The sequence below is a fragment of the Phoxinus phoxinus genome (assembly GCF_949152265.1).
Source record: "Phoxinus phoxinus genome assembly, chromosome: 2".
Lineage (NCBI taxonomy): Eukaryota > Metazoa > Chordata > Actinopteri > Cypriniformes > Leuciscidae > Phoxinus > Phoxinus phoxinus.
The window spans coordinates 17,652,042-17,667,870 of NC_136877.1; the positions used below are offsets into that span (position 1 = coordinate 17,652,042).

General features: G+C 38.9%; 1 protein-coding gene across 11 annotated transcripts in view; it reads right to left on the bottom strand.

The window, feature by feature from the left end:
- Window positions 1-1,400: 1,400 nt before the first annotated feature.
- The window catches only part of LOC306994530 (nuclear factor 1 B-type-like), a 114,800-nt gene continuing 100,371 nt past the window's right edge, over window positions 1,401-15,829 (bottom strand). For 6 of the 11 annotated variants that reach the window (XM_079605087.1, XM_079605084.1, XM_079605090.1 and 3 more), the window contains exons 11-12: window positions 13,344-13,423; window positions 1,401-6,373 (exon numbers count right to left, since the gene is read on the bottom strand). In XM_079605087.1, coding sequence (XP_079461213.1) covers window positions 6,244-6,373; window positions 13,344-13,423 — 210 coding nt within the window. In that variant the 3' untranslated portion in view covers window positions 1,401-6,243. The remainder of the gene's footprint in view (window positions 6,374-13,343; window positions 13,424-15,829) is intronic. The other 5 variants (XM_079605092.1, XM_079605093.1, XM_079605085.1 and 2 more) reach the window with 1 other exon arrangement.

The window sequence follows — 15,829 nt, forward strand, 5'->3', positions numbered from 1 at the left end:
GGACTGTGGTTTTCATGTTCTTCCAATATGGCATCCACAAAGACCTAATCTGCCTTATTCTCCGCCCTTAGTGAACTATAGCATTAGAGATGCTTTGCTATGACACTGAGTGTAGTCAGTGCTCATGGCTTATCAAGTGGACACAATGGTGGGTTTTTGCTGTTGTTGTGTAATCACCAGTCCACACAGACGTTTGAGCTAAGATATCCATAAAACTCTAGAAAAAGCATTTTTCCACATATACTGTATAGTCTTTGCCCAACACACCAATATTTACCTCCGGTATAACTGATGTTTCGTCAATGTAACATTTTTCCTATTACATTTTCATTGTGATTACATTTCCAACTTGAAGCAATATGCAATTTTATTCACCTACAAACAATACAAAGTTGTCATAGCTGGTCATTGATATATTACTTGTGCAAGAAAAACATACTGAAGATCAGCAATGAAAAAGCAATGAGTCCAAACAACAGTTGCTTTGTAGCATAGCTCATTTTATTGTTTAAACAGTTTTGCATAGGAAATATATCCACTTCCAGTAATTGACTGCAGTAAAAACAGCTGCTAGCAGTATAGGCTGGATATAACAGTAACAATCACAAAAAAGTCAAGCGTTATTTACACTCATTTGTAATCTTGTGGCATTTTTAGCCCCTGCACCAAATTCAACCAACTCGAAGGCAAGGCAATGCCTACTGTTTATAGCTGTGAAAATGAAAAAAAGTCAAAATCAACAGGAAATAAAACAAGGCCTTCACTATACAGCTTCTTTAACTGTGAGTAAAAACACAAAAACTTGATAAAGTGATTCTATAATGTACATTCAGAACATACAGTAATATTTGCATACAACTGCTGTTTCCACAATCACTACTAAAAACTGTTACGACTTTATAACATTTGTTGGTGTTAGTGTTGTTGTTGTCATGTTATAAACCCACTTAACACAATACCACTGAATTTGTAACGGGCATAAAAGTGCCACAAGACCCCCTCCCCCCTTAAAAAAAAGCAAAAGAACAAATAAATCAACTTTGCTGTGGAGCTGGCAATTTTTTTTTTCACCTGACATTTTTTGTCATCTATTGTAGTACTAAGTGTAGCCTAGAGAAACACACTGCCCAACTATTACTTGATCTCTGTGAAATAGAGACTGGGGTATCCCATTTGACTAAATTATCCAAAATTGAAGAAAGCACAAAAACACAAAACACATAACCAGGACAAAAAAAAAACAGAAACGTTTGGGGGATAAAAAACATGGGAAGAGGCATCCCATAGATATTATTTTGATTGAAGATTTTTTTGTATTCCCTAAAGAAAATTCCTTGTTTTTATAGTTACAAGGGAAAGTCCACTGAGACTTCGAGCTGAAACAGGCACTGCTTGAAATATTTTCCTTTTTTTTTTTTGGTAAACGTCTCATAATATGCTGGTTTTTATGTTCCTATTTATGTCAATGATCACTCATGCTGTTGTAAATGCCATAGAAATGGAAATATGAGAGTAGATGTCCTGCCGTTTCCCTGCACTAACACACAGAAGAGCTGAAAATAGACATTGCATGAGTTCCACTGGTCCTCCTTGCATAAGTTATAAACATGTGGCTTCTCTAGGGCCATGGACCATGGCTTTCACAACTTGACCAGGCCATCATCTTACTGCTTTCAATATCTGAATTCTGCAACAAAAACTATTTTCTAAAAGATCAGCCCTTTGAAAAAAGAAACTACTCTATATAGCTACTTCTACCCAGAAATAAGGTTTAATCTGATCGTTGTATAAGCCTCGTGACATTGTATGCTGTGGTGAGGGGAAGTGCTCCGAGCTCCCATGACAACATTCGGTCCGACTAGATACGAACACTATCTAATTGTAGCTCCGAGGCTAATCAGAGCATCATCGCTAGCTAGACGTAATCCAAACAACAAACAAATGTGCCAAAGAAAGGGGTAGTGGGAACTGCAGAAAGTGCAAATGCTCAGCTGTTTTCCTCTGTGATGGCAACATGAAAAAGACATCTGTGGGTGCACACAAAGGCTTCTGGGAGTACCGAGCCTGCCCTGAAAACTATGCAGCATTCATCCCTGCCCATGGCGGACACATGTAAACACTGCAGAATGGAGGTGCCTACGTGCAGCAGAAAAATCTCAGACTTTCAGATGGCAAATTCTGTACGTGGTGGGTCAGCCTCTATTGACGGGGGGGAAATAATGCATGCTTTATTTTTCACAAGACAGCAGAACAATCTGTGATGTCGTGTAGCGACATTACCCTGGTAGTTGTTGTTGGGAGACTCAAATCGGGTGCCTTGCTTCTAAAGTGACTAGGAGTTCCCAAACGGTTCAAAAGAACAAATAATGATCCTATTTAGCACAAATTTCAACATTATTTCTTGTCTCGTTTTCAATATCACATAATCACATCACACACACTCTATGGCCACACTAACAAACCAACACTTCAAACATTTATGAAATGTCTCAAGGATCCAAGTTAATCAACACGAAATACAACAAAAGACCTTCATCATTTTGTTTAAAACATTTACAGTCCCATACGGGTATTCACTCCACTTTATAAGTACAGGAAAATAAAAATAAAGAATTACATATTCAACCTCTTTCTTATGTATCGGACAGCTGTTGAGTCATAACACAAATCTGAACTCAAGACAGGTTTGAATTTTTTGTTAGTTTTTTTGTTTCACTAAAAAATATGGACATCACTAAAATTCACGAATACACGTCAAAAAGTTTTTCTTTTTACAAACGGGGAGAAGAAATACATTTACAGTGTACACACTTTTGTCAACAAGGCAGGCATTTCAATAGAAGACCCTCATGTACTCTCCTCTCGTAGTGTCAGAGTCATCTTGAAACACACACTCTGACGTATTCATCTACACACACACACACACGCACGCGCACACACACACAGTTCACATAGCTGCCAGAGCAGATTTTAACCCATAATGACTACTACCGAAAACTATTGCTATTACGATGGCCATCGAGATGACCCCTACCTACGTCCTCCTTCACGGTTTCGAACACAAGAATGACTCTATGACCCTGACACTCCCACCACTTCAGGAGGAAATGCACAATGCACTTCAGTGGCATCGCAACGGCCAGAAGGCTGCAAAGCACTTTTTTTTTTTGTAAATCAAAAACAACAAAAAGACGGAACAGTGCACATTGAACGGGGTGACTCTAGCTTAATTATATATACTGTATATATATACATCTTGGATGAAGGAGGAGAGATTCAGCTTGACTTGAGGTCTCAGAAAAAGACTGAATAGTGATTAGTGTAAGAGCTACAATTCTTAAACATGGCAATGTGAGGGGGATTTTAATTGTTATTATTAATTGCTGGTAATGCCCTGTGAAGCAAAACGCCTGAGTTTTTGTTGTTCTGTATTTAATTGAAAGACACTATGGGTGGATGATTGCCTATATGCTGTAGGTGCAAACCCGTCCCCCCCCCCCCCCCCCCCCCCCCCCCCCCCCCCCCCCCTTGATCCTCAAGGCCATAAGAGCATTAAATTATTCCCTTTCACCGAAGTCTATAACAACTCGAACATAATTATAAAAACTTGAGATAACTATAAAAAACGATTCTCCCCATGGGGGTTTTTGTTTTACAGACTACAATCTCAATAAGGCTGTAAATTTGAGCACTTCAAAAGGGAAGAATAATAAACACTGATATTTACTGATTGTGACAGATTTAACACGCAGCAACTTGCGTGACCGTGATTGTAGCGCATTTTATAACAAGTCACTTGTTTGTAAAAATTTAAGGCATCTACTTGGGAATTGCATATAGCTATGTTTTTTACTGGACAGGGGGAACGGGGTGGTAAAGATATTTGATAAAAGGATGCCAGCATTTAATACTTTGCCTTAGTGTGCGTAATTCACCTGTGATTGTCACTCCCAAGTCAAGCTGTCTCCTCTATGAAAGTCATCTTCTCAAAAAGTCAAACTAGCACCCCAGGTGGGAAGTTTAGAAGGAGTTTTTTTTAGTCACAGTAGACAAATCAGTGACTTTGCAGCCGTATTAGACCAAATGGTGCCTTCTTTGCAGACATGCTTCAAAGTGTGTAAAAAAAAGTCCTCCCTTTATAGAGAATATACGAAACAAACGTCTCTTGCACACACTTCTCTGCCTTTACTCAAGGGAAATAAGACCTTGGCGCACACTGCATTAGAAAGCAGTTCCCACTTTGGTCAAATACGAAAAAAGAAAAGAAAAAAAAAAGAGGAAAATAACAACAACAATGTCAACAACAACAGCAACAACAACAACATCAACAAAATAAATGTTTACACTATTTGTATTTCTGTACTAGCTTCTAATAATCCACAGAGCTAAAAGCACTACCTACATAGGCAAAACTTGGTATTGCATAATTCGTATAAGTCTGGACCCGCCCTCCCCAATAATGACTGGAAGATGGAGAAAAAACAAACAAATAAACAAGTGATTAAAACAGAATAAAAAAAAAAAATGACAACCACCAAAAATACGGGGAAAAAAATGCTGGTTGATTATAAACTTTAGAACGGCAACTATACACAGCCTTGATACGCACTGTAAATGTGAGATAAAGTAGTAATGAAGCTAAAAATCAACAATGTCACAATTTCATCCAGAGTACAAAATATTTCTTATCATAAAAATGTTACTTTTTCCCAAAAACGATAATAAATGCAGCAAAAACAAGTGTAGTGATGTTTTTCTCTAAGTCGAAGGCAAGGCACGTAACGTGGACTATATATTTTCGTGCAAATTAAGATTATTGGAAAGATTGATTATATAAATATGTTCTGATTGGAGAGGCAATGGGCATTGTGAATGCCGGGAGCAATCGACGATTTCTGGGACTGCGTCTGTTTGGGAACTACCAAAGTGGGTTTGAAATAAGCACCTTGAGACCTCGCCTCAACCTGCAGGTTAGTTGTTGAAATGAGTACAGCTTTTCACACATACACAATTTGTTTACATTAAATTACTCTGCGTTCTCTTGTTTTCTCATGATATCAAAGTGTAAACAGTAGCTTTACAAGCTAACAGCCGACTAAACATGCATACTAGATCGGTGAGTAATATGTCAAAATAGAGCCATTAACACACGCTGTGTGTCGGAGTCTTTTTTCACCTAAGTTTAACTTTAAGTTTTAATTTTAATAATAAAATAAAAAACTACCGCATGTTTGGGTACGGCTCAAAATAAGTGCTGTCTTGTTCGTGTTCAGTTCTGTTCGCTGTAAACGTTCACCTGTTAATCCCACTCTTCTCTTCCACCATTAGTTTTCCCTAGTTTCCCAAATTAAGGATTTTTATTTCATTTTTCTTTTTTATGTTTTAAAGATCACCTAAAAACATTTACTCCCCATTCCTTTAGAGTCTTAGGGCAGACAGACTATGATAGCTTCCTTCAGTAAAATCATTTAAATTGCACTTGCCTCTTATGAGATATTGTCTTATTTTTCTCAAAATCCTTTTCAAAGGAATATATATAAAAAAAAATGAAAATGAAAAAGGGGTTGTATTTCCTTACCTAGTAATATAGGTTTTTTCTTTCATTGAAGAAAAAAAAAGATTTTCAGAGTTCTCAACTCTGGAGAGTAAATTCCAACCTTTACCTTTAAAGGAAATTAGTACAGGACTGACAAGATTACGGATTCAAAAGATTTCCCACCGTAGGTACATTAAATGTTGAGGGTAATATGAAAATAGAAACATTCAGTTCATTGAAAATTGTTCCTATGTTTGTTACGAATATGATAAACCTCTGTTTGATGAAAGTTTGTTCGAATTGCAGCCCGCTTTACAAACCATCCAGCCAGCCAGCCCTTGTGTGGCCAGCCCCCTCTAAATCGTTTCGTAAACCAAGACTAGCAATCGTGACATAAGAACAAGAGAAACACTAACAAGAGAGACTAGCATGTCATGCATATACAGTAAGGCATCTAAAGTTTGTATGGTAAAGATCACAGTATCTCAGTTCAGGGGCCTCCTTACACAATGACTGACTGGTGTGGAGAGGCTCATGTCAGAAGAGAACACTTTGACGGAGAGGCTCATGTCAGAAGAGAACACTTTGACCCGACTCACTCTACTGCTCTAAGCCAATGTCCTTGAGAGGGTGGGACAAAGGTCCGTGTCGATTGTATAAGTGCTGTTAGCTGGTTTGTCCGAGGACCTGTCTCTCCGGGGTCCAGTTCAATTGCTTGATTCTGCCTGGAGGAGGGGCTCACCAATGATGTTTATGCTGTAATTCTGGACATTTGTTGGCAGAATCGGAGTCCCGTTCGACACTTGGAATGGAATTAAGCTCGCCCAGGTACCAGGACTGCAGAAACACAGGGGAAAGATAGATTGTGGGAGATATTATAATCACGTGACATACACAAAAATAAATAATTGATAACACTTCATATTAAGGTATACTTAATGCATTAGATATAACGAAAGAGTCCTGAACAATACTTTTATAGCATTTATTATTCTTGGTTCATGTTAAATTCTACATTTATGAATACAATTTTGAACAATTATCAAGTTGTATAAATGGTTCCTAAAGTATCCACAATATCAAGATTACATCATCAAAAGAAGTGCATATATGTGTTTATATATATATATATATATATATATATATATTAAATTTTAAAATAGTGTATTGATGCATTTAATTTTTAATTAGAGTTAGAACATCTTCAAATTCTTTAAATCTAAATCAGTTAATGAAAGAGACATATCAGGTCTAGACTTTCTCCCACCCTCTTTTGAAAACTACTCCTTTCCTTTCCATTAAATACACACACAGAGAGACACACACACAGAGACACACACACAGAGACACACACACAGAGACACACACACACACACACACACACACACACACACACACACACACACACACACACACACACACACACACACACACACACACACACACACACACACACACACACACACAGAGACACAGACACACACACACACACACACACAATAATGGGTTCGGCATAGTGTCAGGGAACAGGATATCCCAGAGAAACAAAGCACCCTTAGTGCACATGCACGGGGGAAGTTTCCCCAAGAGCACGCATCCATCTCAGCCCCCTGCAGCTGACACCCACTTTTGGATCAATGGGGTTAAGTCAGCGGGACCGTCTACAGACCTTTCCTATCTGCATTCAGCACATGTTAACGGCACTACAACACGAGACTGTTAATTGCGAGCTGTGGTGCGAATCTCAGATGCAAAAGCACCAGGGTGCACAAACAGCATGTTGTTCCCTGGGGGGAGGACAGGGGGGCTGAATGGTGCGTACATGTGTCGAATAATTAGGCAGGCCAGAAACCAGAGCCCTGGTATGCCCCCTCCTCTTCTCCCGCCTCCGTCTGAAATACCTGTCTCACCCAATCGCCGAACACAATCTTTCTGCTCACAGATTACAGGCCGTACTCCTGCTCTGTCAACAGTGCCCGGCGCACACAGCCGCCTCTTTGTTTTTACCCCCTCTCATTTCTTTTTTTGGCCCCGAAAAAGAAAGGGGACATGCTCGAGGAGGGGTGGAGGGTGGTGGGCTGATTGAAGGAGAAGGAAAGAGACTGTTGTGTGCAAAGACATTTCCATGGGTTCACTGCTTTGGATGCAGGTGCAAAGCTTTAGTGGGCTTTTCTTCTGGAGTTTGTTGTTTGTTTTCCGAGGGGGAGGACAAGGGCTAAAGCCAGTGGCTGGTGAAGGACAGGGACCCAGCGGATGTGGAACAGTGACTTTATTCTTCCTGAGGTAGCCCGGGGTGATACGGCTGCTGTCGCCCTGAATGCAGCTAATGATTCAGTCTGAGTTTTATACAAATCACCCATAGCCAAAGCCTGAAATCTTGTTTAAACAAAAAAAAAAGTAGTTTTTTAAGATTCCAGTGCCCACTTGGTCAAACTTTAAGGAGAAAGAGTCAGAAAGAGAGTCCCAAAGTTGTGTGAATAGAAACTAAATCAAATGTGCACTAAACTCTCTTTAAAAAGTGTTTAATATATCACATGAAGAACTAGCTGGGCTCTGTCTCTCCTCCCTCCTGCTGCCCCTTTCATCTCCTTCTCTCTGCCGTTCTAGCCAGCTAGAAATCATCTAACAGGAAATGAGAGATTAAGTGTTTCAGAGATGTGGACTGGAGACTTTGGAGCTCACATCAGACTCAATTCACTGTTTGGAGGATTTATGACTTGACTTGATAAATATTAAAGTACTTGAGACTTGATTTTGACTTTGTTGCAATTACCTGTGAGTTGAGCTGATGACAAGAGAGCTGTCATTTCCCTATGAAAATCCAATGGCATTACAACTGCACTGAATTTATTTTATTTTATTTTTTCAGTTCTACTGGACTGAAAAAGCAAGCAGTAGATATTAATAGTGATATCATCTACAAATATAGACTGGAGTAATGGCTGCTGAAAATCATTTACATTTTAAAATATATTCAAAGGGTTAGATTACATTTGTACCAATTGTCACAGTATTACTGGATTTAATTTATTTTTGATCAAATAAATGCAGCCATGGTGAGACCTCATTTAAAAAAAAATCAAAAAAATATTTAATTTGCTCACATTAGATAACTGCTTTATTTAACATGAAAAATGCTTCAACATATTTATTCATCTTTGTTAATAATTGTTAAATTTGTCTAAGTAACCCTACTAAAAAGACAAATACTTTCATTGCCATGCTTTTCACCTACTTTTTTTTTTTTTTGGATCAACCAGTATGGTCTTTCTTTAAAAGATCAAGAGCACAGAAATCTTGCTGGTTACATTAGTTATGAAGTTCGTTAAGAATCTAGCTAAGATGCTATGTTGGAGACCAGGATCCAAAACAACATAATGTATGCTGGTCTCTTAAACAGGGAAATTGAGCACAAAGGAACTGCTTTGCAGTTCTTCTCTTGCTTTCTGCTTCTTTCCCTGAACACGTACATTGGTCAGCTCCAATAAAGGATTACTAATGGGACAGCAAAAACAGACTACCACCCATCAAGCTCGTAAATTGTCTCATGTTCTGCTGCCCTAAACTTTGCCTTTGCAGAGCATCATTAAACAGTGTCTGATTGATTGCCGTGGGTACTACCTCTTGTTTCCCAAGTTCAAGGTTCAGTGTGGCGTTTTCTACGGCCTGGTTTCCACAGTTACCAGACAAGTGCAGATGTGACGGCCCCCCTTCACAGGGGAGATTGGTGTTATGTGGGATAAAAGGGAGATGAACAAACAACTCTGCTCCCTTATCAAATGCTTGCTTCTTCATGAGACACTTACAGGTCTTTCGTTCGAAACGTCCACCCTCTTGCAGGAGCAAGCACGGGCCTGCTTCATTTTGGAATCAGACACTAAATTAAATTATCTAATGCCATCTTAATGAATTGCTGACCCATTTCCTACAGGATGGTAACAAACAAGCCTGGCTTCATTTCGATTTGTGGTTGAGCAGTGGACTGGTATGCATCACACTGCGGCACTGCAGCTTTGCAAGTGCATGCAAGCAACAAATCACATTTCCATAAGTCAGTGACCTGAAGTCAACTCTTCAGCTGCATCAGCCTTCATCTGCAGCACATTGCCTTGCTTTCAAATCACGTTCTGTCAGGCTGCAAGCTTATTTTTTGCAGTTGACAGAATCATGGTAATTAGTAAACTTTTAATGAATATTTTAAATGTAACACCTGGGCTTGGTTTTTAAATGCTCAATAATGTTCAAGCCTGTGCCCCTATTTTGTGTCGATTATAAAATCTCTGTAAGTAATTGTTGGAGAAACAGTAAAGGATGAGCCACTGCTAGAGAACCTATTTCCCCTCATACTCCGTGTGTTCTATTACGAGGCCAGAAAAGGGACTGAAATGAAAGCAGAGGCCTGTAGCACTTATGCCTACAGAAGGAAGTGAGAGTGTGTTCAGTGCGACTCCACTTTTCCACACAAATACTGCAGTGAGGAAGTGCTGAGCAAGGCCTTTCCCACTGCAGGGAGCTGGAAAGACTAAATAAGTGGATGAGAGAGAGGATATAGCTCAAGGACATTTAGCTCACACTTAGCCCACCTTACACAGGGATTCGGTCAAACATGCCAGCAGTGACTGCTCTAATAATACATACAAGTAGAAGCACAGCTTTCCCTTAAAATGTCATATGACATTTATGTACATTTAAACAATTTGTACATAACATATACTATATAATTTAACTATAACGACAAAGCAAAAAACATATGTGATAACTTTTAATATAAATATTCAGACTTTGCTTGACATTTGAAATTTAGCTTAGATGCATTATAATTTTAAATCATCTTTGAGATGTTTCTAAACATTGACTTGAGTAAATATGTGGCAAATCTAATTGGACATGATTTAGAATCATGCAAGTTCTAAAAGCTGAAAATGCATATCAGAGCAAAAGACAAGCCTTGAGGTAAAATTAACTGCCTGCAGAGCTCAGAAACAGATCTGAGGAAGGCTACAAAAAGGGTCCCAAGAGCACAGTGGCGTCCAATGGAAGACGCTTGGAACAACCAGGACTCTTCTTAGAACTGGCCTCCTGGCCAAACTGAGCCATCGGGGAGAAGTGGTTTGGTGAGAGAGGTGACCAAGAACCTTAAGGTCACTCTGGTTGAGGTCCAGAGATAATGTGTGGACACTGGCAAAGCGTGCAGATCGACAAACAGCACTGCAACACTGAGCTTTATGGCCAGAAGCCTCTCCTGCACTGCATGAAATATGAAAGTCTGCTTAAAATGAGCAAAAAAAGCTCCTAAAGGACTCTCAGACTGTGAGAAACAAGATTTTCTGTCCTAATGAACTGAATGGTCTGGAAAAAAACAGGCACCACCTGTACAATACCATCCCAATAGCATGGTGGTGGTAGCATCATGCTGTGTGGGTGTTTTTCCATCGACATGGACTTGGGAATTGGTCAGGGTAGAGAGCACTCAGGACATCAGAGTGGGCCAAAAAGTTCACTTAGAGAGGCTTAGGGTGGACTCTGTGAATGTCCTGAGTGGGACAAGAGTCGGACCTGAAAATGGCTGTCCACTGACAGTCCCCAGCCAACCTGACAATGCTTGGGAGAATCTGAATATTTATGTGATGTGATGTTTATTTTAATTTGCATAACGTGGCAAATTATCATAAATCTGTGAGAGAGAGAGAGAGAGAGAGAGAGAGAGAGAGAGAGAGAGAGAGAGAGATGAGAGAGAGAGAGAGGAGAGAGAGAGAGATGAGAGAGAGAGAGAGAGAGAGAGAGAGAGAGAGAGAGAGAGAGAGAGAGAGAGAGAGAGAGAGAGAGAGAGAGAGAGAGAGAGAGAGAGAGAGAGAGAGAGAGAGAGAGAGAGAGAGAGAGAGAGAGAGAGAGAGAGAGAGAGGAGAGAGGAGCAAGCATGTTAGCTTTGCTTGATGCATAGTAGCATTACCAAAAAGCATCTGGAGAGAAGATACAAGAATTGTAAATCTTGATTTCACTGTCATATATTTATGAAAATATTTTTTTCAGAGAACAGTGCAAAGTTTCAATGCAGAAGGGAGGGTGAGGGGCTTAAACAGAGCAAACAGTCTTGACTGCCTCAGCTCTAAAACCTTAGCAAGCTTAGCAATGACCTTTGTGAATATGCAGCTCTCAGTGAGCCTCAGACAGATTCTGCTGCACTAATGCTGGAGTTCTTCTCTTTCCCAGCAGTTATCATCTTTCTAACTTCCTTTCGTTCAGGGAGATAAGGATGTTAACCATTAATTGCTCTGATTTTCTTTATAACAGAATAATCATCAGAGGTCATTTTGTGCCGATACTCCTATAGTCTCATTCCAGAGGTCTAACTGACCATGAATATCAAGGGAGGCTGACCAAGTGTGACTTCTCATGTATACTGAAAAAAAGTCTTAGAACAACATTCATGGGGCAATCATAAACATTGTTGTCTCCAAGATGGGCAGAAGCTCGTATGACTATTTTGATCTGGTAACGATAGATCAGGATGATTGTCTAAAATCATTCAACATCCGTTAGTTAATCTTTTTTTCTAAAAAATGTTTAGCAGCATTGATTTTAAGTGAATTAATCAAGAGATTCAACTTCTTGGAGATGGTTCTAGAGGGCTGTGCTAACATTAAAAATAATTGCTGGATGCCCGTATATCAAAACCTCTAAGAAGTTGCATCTCTAATTTCATCCAAATGTAGCACATACAACCAACAAATCCACCACTTTCAATGTTAAAGGGATAGTTCACCCAAAAATGAAAATTAGCCCATGATTTACTCACCCTCAAGTCATCCTAGGTGTATATGACATTCTTCTTTCAGACAAATACAATCAAGAGTTATATCAAAAAATGTCCTGGCTCTTCCAAAGCTGGTTGAGCAGTAATGGCAATGAATGGCTGTTTCTGTTTTGAAGTCCATAAAAGTGCATCTATCCATCATAAAAGTGCTCCACGCGGCTCCAGGGGGTTAATAAAGCCCTTCTGAAGCGAAGCGATGAGTTTGTGTAAGAAAAGTATTCATATTTAACACGTTACAAAGAAAAATTCTAGCTTGCGGCCAAACAAGGTCTACTTACGTCTAATGCGCAACTTGTGACGTCGGAAGTTGTGCAGTGCGTCATGGCGTAGCGTAAATATCAGCAGTACGTCACATTACTTGCATAAGTTACGCTTAGACTTAAGTCGAATCCGTATGTTCGTTTGGCCAGAAGCTAGTTATTTTACTTTATAAAGTTTTAAATGTAGATATTTTTCTTACACAATGCATCGCTTCTAGGATGACTTGAGGGTGAGTAAATCATAGGCTACTTTAAATTTTTGGGTGAACTATCCCTTTAAATTCTCTCAAGCTAATGCACTGTGATGTGTGAAGCTTCTATGAATTTGGCCGCAGATTGCTCATCCAGATGTGCTCAGTGCTTGCGACAGCCTGAAAAAGGTTTGTGAAGTTCCACTTATTACACTTTGAGAAACCAAAGTTTATTGAACATCAAAGCAGATGGACCTAAAACATTTGGAAATATAGTTAGAAGTCAAAATGCAAATTAGAACATATTAAATTTTCAATCTTTATCTTTCATGACATATTTACCCATTACATGAATGAGTGATGCATTCATGGCCTTAAACACGAATACATGAACAAAATTCATCACAAATACACTTTTGCGATGAGTGCAAAAACACAGAAAAGGGGGGCTTGATCTGGACTGGGTTGGACTATTGCAGATATAGGTTGTACATAGTAATATTTAGTGGAGAGGTGGGTTAAAAATAAAAGGAAACGTTTACCTTTGCCAAGAAATCCCCAAAGCCTCCTCTGAGCCATATGACCTGATGTTTTGATTCACGGGCCAGTCACAAATCCTCAGCTGTCAATCAAACACCTCTCAGTCAGACAACTGGGCTAGCACAACGGCACTAACACACATTTAGCATGCAACAAGACCTGGAGCAAGACCTAAGCTTATCTCAACACATATTCTAACATTTATCTGATGTTAATCTTACATTACTAGAATAAGAAAACACCATCACTAATGGTCATATTAGATCTTAAATCTTCTGTTCTAGGCCTAACATTCTAATTTAAATTACAATTCCATTGAAAGAAAGTTGCCATCAAAAATGTACACAAACAAAAGGCAATTGTCACATGTGGCATGCAATACCATTAGGGTTCTAATAACCGTCCTGAAAGCAAAAGAAGAGGTTAGTATACAAAAATGGGAGCTGGGTTACATGGAGGTTATTCATCTATCCCAGAATGCACTCGAATGGGAGGAAGCACATGCATTCCAAGTAGTGCATGCAGTTACGGTGACTTCACTGCTGTTAGATATTGTAAAAGCAGCCTGTTTTCACTGAAGCATAACATGAAACATGCTATGTGAGAGACTAATCTTAGTCAGTAGATTCAAATTGTTCTTGGTCACAATTGACAAAGCACCAGTTTTTGAAAAGGTCAGTGTAAATGAGAGAGAAAAATAAACAACTGGTCACATTTACACACAAACATGCAACAAATTGTATGCATGAAAGTGTGAGAAGCCATCAACAAACAACAGCATTAGAGTAAATCATGACACTTTTGCTAATGAACGCCACTGCCCTGTCAGACACACACGTGCTATATGAGCCTTCATCAGGTATATTCGCTCTCTGAATATTCAATGGTACTCTGTCAATAGTTCCTGCTATATTTGGAAAGGACCAGTAGACTCTCAAATCAAATCCATTTCCATCGCAATAAATCTAGGAGGGTGAATAATTGATTTTCTATATTTACTTCAAAGATGCTTTAGTGCTCACCCCGGAGACTTTTGGGTGGCTGAAACACACATTTCCCAGAGTGAAAGCCACATAAATTAGGTGAGAAGTGCTAACACTGAACAGGAACTTCACCAGGAGCATGGGATTGTCACGGGTGCTGTGGATAAATATCAAATGATATGTACTACATATTCAGCAGGGAAAACATTGTAACTACATGTTATGTGTAAATAAATTTGTATCTAATTAAACTTTAATTCATATTATACACTGCTGCTCAAAAGTTTGGGGTCAGTAAGATTTTTTTTTAAGGTTTATGAAAATGTCTTTAAGCATTCATTTGATCAAAAATACAGTAAAAAGTAATATTGTGACATTTTCAGCAGCCGGTTTTCAGTGTCACATTATCCTTCAAAAAACATTCTAATTGACTGATTTGGTGTTCAAGTAACATTTCTTATTATTGTCGATGTTGAAAATAGTCGTGCTGTTTAATAGTTTTTATTCTACATTTTTGTGGAGAATTTTTTTTTGGATTGGGGGGGGGGGGGGTGTAGATGTCTCTGTCACTTTTGATCATTTAAATTTAATGCATCTTTGCCGAATAAAAGTTGACATTGAAAAAAAAAATATATATAAATAATCTGACACTTTTGAGGCAATAATAAAAAAGTGCCATTAAGCTGAACATGCTCAGAAGAGTGACTAATAGAGAAATATGTGAGGTATTTTCACATTCCCATGTGCGGATATCCACCTCCGTCAGTACTGCCAACACTACTTGAACAAACTCCAGCAGTGTGTGTGTGTGTGTGTGTGAGTGTGTGTGTGTGTGTGTGTGTGTGTGTGTGTGTGTGTGTGTGTGTGTGTGTGTTTTCGAGTGACCTGAAGCCAGAAAACAATGGCACTGGGGCAAAGTCTGAGGTCAGCTATTAGACTGTTTTGGTAGTGCACATTCATTCATCCTGTTTTGGTCGACCCCACACATTGAAAAAACACACACTCATACAATATGCTGATGAGGAGTTGCACTGCGTGTATCTGTAGTGTTTTAGATCTCTGGAATTAAGAGAGGATATTTCAGGTCTTCAGATTTGTTTAATTAAACATAGACCAAAAACACGAACCACACAATACACTAGAAAAATAAATAAATAAATAGTATTGTACTTGTTAAAAAGGTTTCTTAAAAATGTCAGCACTGAGGGTCTCTAGCTCCAAAAATAAAAAAGGAAGAAGGAAAAAAACAAATGAATAAAAGAAAAATAAATAGATTAAAGAAAAGAAAAAAAATCTCCCAAATATACTTTGAATTTTAATCAAAGCACAAGTGTTATTTTAGTGGAGTACCGTTATTAACTAAACGGTCTTATCTACAATGAAACAACTATAGTGCCACAATGAGGTATAAAATGCCACAGTATGTTGGCTTGAAAAACATAATAGCGAGACACAAGCTCTAGGCTTGAGGTCGGCAGTTATCTGATCACGGGTGCCATCTGTCA